The sequence below is a fragment of the Condylura cristata genome, unplaced genomic scaffold (assembly GCF_000260355.1).
Source record: "Condylura cristata isolate star-nosed mole 26May11 unplaced genomic scaffold, ConCri1.0 scaffold00012, whole genome shotgun sequence".
NCBI lineage: Eukaryota > Metazoa > Chordata > Mammalia > Eulipotyphla > Talpidae > Condylura > Condylura cristata.
In genome coordinates, this window is record NW_004567113.1 from 37,468,457 (window position 1) to 37,475,228 (window position 6,772).

Here is a 6,772-nt window from a genome sequence, read left to right on the forward strand (position 1 = left end):
CAAAGTAGTTCTTTGGATAGTAGCAGAGCTTCTTATAAATATAAATGTCAGAAGAAGGCTCACAATTTGTGAACATGCTATCCAGAACTATTCTGTTGCTTATTCGGAATAGGGTAATCAACATACTCCTCCCTTCCCTTCCAATCAAAGAGATGCCAAGAGTGTTATTTCCTGGGTCTTGAGGGCTCAAGACAGCAGTTACCCAGGCTGGCAAGCCTGTATGCTTCAGTACAAGTTTGAATAATTGTTCTGATGACTTTTAATACTTTGAGTGTATCCGTCAAGTTCCTATAGGAAATCATATTTGTTCCAGATTGTTCAGATGAAGAGATTTAGATTATGGTGCTAATTGTAAAGGTCTGGATTAAGAGAGCTCATGATGGGGAGGAAGGGAGTATGGGTGTGAGGGATTTGACACTGGAGGGAGACCATTACCTCCTTTAGGACTGAGGGGAAAGAGGAAATGCTGTTCCAGGACCCCGTGGGAACGGTAGCAGTGAAGGGACCCATCGCCAGGGACAGCTAAGCACCACCACAGCAAGAAAGGAGTAGGGAACAAACACCCAGCTTTCTATCCACCTTCCTATCCTGACTGCCAGCCAGGCCTCCCATAGGCCGCACTCAGGCAAAAGCCACCTGGGTGATGCAACTCAGAGTGCTGGCCTCTTGGGTACACAGCAGAGCCACAAAGATTGGGTATAGAAAGGGAGGTTTGGAGCCAGCAAGCAGAGCTCAGCCAGGACAGGTGGGATTTGAACCACCTGAGATTTCTTCACAAGAAGGATGACAAAAATCAGCTCACACGGGAAGGCTGCCAAGCCCTAATCATCAATGTGCTCTACCAGTATGTCATAGGGGTTATTCTTAGCATTTAACTAAGTTAGCAGTATGATGAACATTAACTATAAATCAACATATAATTTTCAGCTAGTCAAATTTATACCTAAATGACATGGTAAAGCTAAGACCTGTTCAAAAGTAACTGTGCAAGGGACATGTCTCCTTGATCTGTCAGTTTCTTATCAACAGAAGAGGATAAGGTTCTCCTTATGAGCCTGTTATGAGGATGAAATCATATAGCAAATGCTCACACAAAGCCTAGAATCAGTCAGCAACAAGTGTGTTTGTTACCGATATATCTGTCACTTTATTCCTTTCACTCACCTATGGAATCTTGTGACAAATGCCACCTGCTTCCGTGTGGGTTTCTGACCATGTGACTCACTATGGACAAGTTCTCTAACATTCTAATTGAATCCAAAGTACTCTGCCTCTCTTCACAGAGACCCACCAAAAACCTGGCACCACCATTTGAACAATAGTTTACAGACCGAAAGCACTCCACCACCTTTATAGACAACTACTAAAAACAATCCAGGAGTTGATATTTTTAGAGAAACTGAGGCTGAAAAAGACACCGGACCCAGACTTTCTGATGATAAAATATGTCACAACTGTAGACAAACACTTGCAGAACGCCTCTGTGACGTCAGAGTTTCCCTCTGCCACATCTTACCGAACAGAAGTGCAAGAGGAAAACATGTTCATGGGTCCTGTCCTGGCTGAATCGCCTTTCTCTGGTGCCAAGTCCTTAAAGGGAAAGCACTAGCTACCCACCCCCCTGTTGCTACCTCACTCCAAGGAAACACCTGAAAGTAGGATAAAGAAATGAAATAAGGAAAAGAGAACATTTTCCAAGCTTTTGAAAGCATCAAACTGTGATGTATTTCAACCCTGCTAATTTACACGAAATCAACTATGAAACTGTACTTAACAGCTAAGCGTTGGAACAGACTTTAGCAAATGATGGTGCTCTGTGAGTCTCGTCCTCATTGCCAGAAGGAAAATAAAAGGGGAAGTCTATGATCAGACCTGAAATACTTTATTTGAAACAATTTTCAAATGCAAGCCACTTGCTGAGGGACGGGGCGGGGAGGGCGTTCGAGGCTCCATGAGCTCGGATGTGGCAAAGCCCTACAGCCGGTTGCTCTGGGAGGAAGTGGGGCACAGTGGTTTCGAGCAGAGCTTTGGAGTCAGGCCTGCTCGAGAGTCCGGGTGCTGCCACTCACCTGCTGTAAGGCCTGGGGCTTGTCACGTGAACATTTTGAGGCTCAGTTTCCTCCTAAAAGGTGGTGTCCACCGTTGTGTGGCCACCTGCAGGCCACGTGATGAGATTACCGCACAAGCTAGCGCCCAGGATCACACCCCCCCCTCCCCGCCTGCGGCACATCCCACGTTCACAAACGTGGGCCAGTAGGATGCGCTCAACTTCGGGCACTCGCTCTCACGCTAGATGCTGCTGCCCCATTTTGAGAGTAGAAGTTAAAACTGTCTACGTGGGCCCTCCCTGGTGGTGCAGCGGGTTAAAGCGCAGCACTGCAGGGAGCCAGCTGCTTCACTGGGAATTCCATCCAGCCAAGGATGTAACCCACATGATGAGGCAGACCCCTCCTGACTTGCCCGCTGCTCCCCTCAGTAGTGTACTTGGTCTATCTGCCTGTTCTGTTCCCCACTCTGTCTCTGGTGAATCCTCTCACTGCCCCTGTGTCTCTGGCCTGCACCCCAGTTCTGTATGCATAAATAAATCTTTGAAAAAAATAAATAAAACCGTATAGGACGAGTTACTGAGCCACTCAACTCTTCAGTGTAAACAAGGGCATATTTAATGTTGCTTCTTGGAATAGGTACACACTGACAAGCAAGAGTCTACAAAGAGGTACACATTCTGAAACATAAGAAACATAGACCAGAGTTCAGGCAAAAATTAGTATACACTTCCCAAGGACAAGCTTAACATGGATTCCAACAAAATGACCTGTTTTTATTTCTTACCCCTGCAAGGCTGGCAAAGTTCTGCCTCCTTCTGTTGCAACTTTGTGACCCAACCCAATTTCTTTTTGCTCTTTGCTTTAAGAATTTATGGTCTAGTGGGAAAGACAGACATCCCCGCTGGCCTCAACCTCTTCCAGGTCCTGTCACAGGGGAGGGTTTCCAGCTGTATTGCTGTTTTCAGGTGAGGGTTCCCAGAGGGTGTCTTTAAGCTCGGCAGCTTGACAGTAGAGGGCTGTCTGTGTGTTTGCCGAGGTGGAGACAAAGCTGTGCAGTGCACCCTCGGGGTCTGCACTACGTCCCCTCCTCTCTCCAAGGACTCCTCTCCCTTTGATAACTTAGATACAGCGCCTGTGCCCTTCCAGTTTCATACACCCCATCACCTCCCTTCAACAAGAAAGAAAAACTTGGGAACAGCTGCTTTAGTGAATAGAAATTCATTCCTGATGAATGCATTCACCCCACCTCTACCTTGAAGACTGACCCTACGGGAAAATCTGCACAAGTGAGTGAAGACTGTTTACATGCGAGGAGAAGGTGGGGATCAAAGATCTAGGAGAGGAGAGCAGCTCCCATTGCCTCCCTGTGTGCTCAGCTCTCTGGCCCTCCAACCCTCTGGATGCCCAAGGCAGAAAGCAGGCTCTAGGAGCTGTTTAAGTCGAGGGACTGGGTGAATCAGAGATAAGGACAAACCACAGGGCTGGAGATGTGGGATGTCTGAGCAGAGGCAGAAGATACACCAGCCCCAGGGAACTGATGACACCCAGCCGCTAGGACTAAGCCCCAGCTCCCCGGCCTTTTCCTGGAGGTGAGTGAGAGGTTAAAGGCAAGTGAGGGGTGAGCACTAATTTGACTTGGACCCTGATTATAGCACAAAAGAAGTGACCACTTAAGGAAACGTGCAAAATAGGTTTGGTTGTATCAATTTAATCTGATCAGTGCCATTTATGCCAATTGCCTTACCATTTCTATATAGTACCCATATTGTCAGAAGAATGATATACTTTAATAACACTAACAAGTTTTATTTGATTAGGTAAATTTTATATCTGGGTGCCTGCCTTTACAACTGCTTTCCTTAACTTACATAGTCCTCTGTTCTCGGCTTTAACAAATGTTTAATGTTATTGCTGTTAAACTCTTCCATAGACCTGGGTCTGAGAGGGTTAAATGTTTCTATTTATTCAGTGTTGTCCCTGAAAACTTTGTTATGATCTGAGCATTTGCTATAGAATTTTCCTGTTCCTTGTGCTTGGGTTTGTGACTTCTTTTTCATTGAGGTGTTTCATATTCATATAAAAGTTACAAATATTATAAAAGTTTCCCTTATACACATACATATATAGACACCTTGCCAATCATTCTGATTAGATTCTGAAATTACTAAATGATGTTGCTTTGCCAGCTCAGGTTAGAGCTCCGATGCAAACAAATGCAGACAGAACTCCAAACCTACTCTCTCTCCTAAGACTACCTACCTGCCTGGCACCACTGGTGGGCAGAAGCAGGCAAAGTACAGTAGTTTCTGAAATAAAAGTGAGAATTCCTCACTTCTCTTCTAGGTTCTGAGCCCAGAACTTGGAGGAGTCTGATTCTCTGCCTGAAAGCTTCCCCTCCAATCTTGTTCAATGAACGAGAGATTGGTACATAATTAGAGTTCTTTGGATGAAAAGCTATATTGTAGTAAGAAAGGATTTTTTAAAAATAATTACAGAGAAATATAGTGATAGCTGTTTAAAAACCGTTAGGGAATATTAAAGTATCTTATGTCATTGAATTATATTTTATATACAATGCTAAATAACAAGTGGGTGAAAAATTCATTGCAAGGATCAGTTTATGGTCATTTTAAAACTTCACTATCTAGTAAAATCTAGCAGGTGACAACTTTGGGTGAAAATGACTCATGTATGGCAGAGCACAAAAGGTTCTGTCACTCAGACAGCAATGTGTGTTTGTAAGTATGCAAGAAGAGTGTAAGTGTGAAAACTAATCATGTACAAAGGCTATACATTTTGTTACTGCTTAAATAAAACATGTCTTTAAATATGGAATTCTTTGGGTCACTCACTTCACTGTCCAACATTACGGAAACTATTTGAGTTTTTAAAACAAAGATGGACTACTCATGACAGCCCCCCCGCAAAGATCTTCCAGCTGGACCGAGTGAGGAATTCACCGGCAGAGGTATATGGAGTAAGAACTTCCAGGGGACAAGTCCCATCAGCAACTGCATCCAAAACGACGGCTCTGTCCACTCAACCCTGCTGGCTCACTTGGCCTCCTTGTCCCCAGTGGTCCCTGGGCTGAGTAAATGAGTGGCGGGTCAAGTCTTTTGAGGGTTAGAAGATCTTGCACTCGTTGATGGAGAAGAACCTCCTCCTGCTGCGCCTCCTGGCTTGGTTGACGGCCGTGCGGACGGCACACTCAAACACCTGCTGGACCCCACGGTTGCTAAGGGCCGAGCACTCCAGGTAGCCCTTTGCTCTCACATCCTGGGCCAGTCTCTTCCCCTCTATGGCACTAACGCAGGAAGCCCTGTGGGGACCCATCTCCCGCTGGTCAGTCTGGGTGGCCACCACCAGAACGGGGGTGCACGGCAGGTTGCTCCTGACTTCCCCAATCCACTTGTTCTTCAGGTTCAAGAAAGAGTTGTGGTTGGCCACGGAATAGCACATGAGAACCACATCTGCCTGCTGGTAGGACAGCGGGCGGATGCTTTTGAAGGCGTCGTTGCCAGCGGTATCCCAGAGGCCCAGGCTGATCTGGATGCCATCCATGAAGACGTCCACGCCCGTGTTCTCATACACTGTGGGCTTATACGCCTCCGGGAAAGTCTCTGAGGTGAAGCGCACTAAGAGAGAGGTTTTCCCCACTGCCGAATCTCCCACCAACACACATTTGATGGAACGCATCATCTTCCCGTCTGGATTCCTAGTTTCGAGTTCAGAATTCCGAGGGAAAGGGCCGTCAGCGAGCCACTGGAACCAACGCCATCCAACACAAGCCAAGAAAACCAGGGTTGTGTTCTCAGCAGCTTCCAGGGCTACCTGGGCAGCGATGTGTCTTCCTGGCCATCCAAGGAGGAGGAATGCTGTGCTATGAGCAGCTCCAACGGGGAGTCTTTAGCTGGAACAGAAAAAGGAGAGGAAAATGAGTCTTTTTTCCTTCTCTTGATGACGTGGCGCTTCCTCATTGGCAGACTGATATATCAGGGGCGCACCTCACAATAGCAGCTCAGTCCCCGCTGCAAGGAAAGGCTGGATCTGTCACCCCCAACCCTGCACCCACAGCTCCACCCAGTGAAGAAACAGAGGCTGACTTTATCTCCAAAATCAGCCTAGAGATAAAAACAAGCAACTGCTCTGATCATAACATGAAAAAGAACTCAACAGCAACCTGGTGTGTGAATGAGGGTTTCCAATTGCTCGCTGGGCTTCTGCACCAAGAAGCAGGGAAGGCAGCTGGCAGGTGCTGGCAGTCACCTCAGTCTCCGATGGATCCCAGCCACATTGGGAACTGCAAGAAAGAGAAATGTAATGAATGACAGGTACTATCATCATTTCTCTTCATTTATTGATTAACCAGCCAATCCTTGACTTACATGGTAATTCATGCAGAGATAGGAGGAAATTACCAGAACTCTAAAAATTTGCTGTTTTTTCCCTTGAGGTTTTCTCCAAAACTGGTTACAGATGTAATAGAAAGGTCACTGTCCTTGACATGTTCTGCATATGAAATCAGGCTCCCTTTCCTATGTGATGGCATGGCTCTGAGCATGTGACTTCATCTCCACACCTCAGTTTACACATTTGCATACATTTAGGAACTGTTTCTCAGTTGTTTTTTTCAATGCCTGGGACAGCCACCTCTGTACAGCAGGAACTATGCTAGGAGCCTGGTTAAGTGAAGGTTAAAATAAGGTGCTTATCAGCAGCCGTGG

At 46.2% G+C, this 6,772-nt stretch overlaps 1 protein-coding gene across 1 annotated transcript; it reads right to left on the reverse strand.

The window, feature by feature from the left end:
- Positions 1-4,650: 4,650 nt before the first annotated feature.
- RHOH (ras homolog family member H) lies at positions 4,651-5,747 on the reverse strand. The gene has a single exon (XM_004681335.2). It carries the CDS (start codon positions 5,745-5,747, stop codon positions 5,172-5,174), a length of 576 nt encoding a protein of 191 aa, XP_004681392.1. The 3' UTR covers positions 4,651-5,171.
- Positions 5,748-6,772: the final 1,025 nt, after the last annotated feature.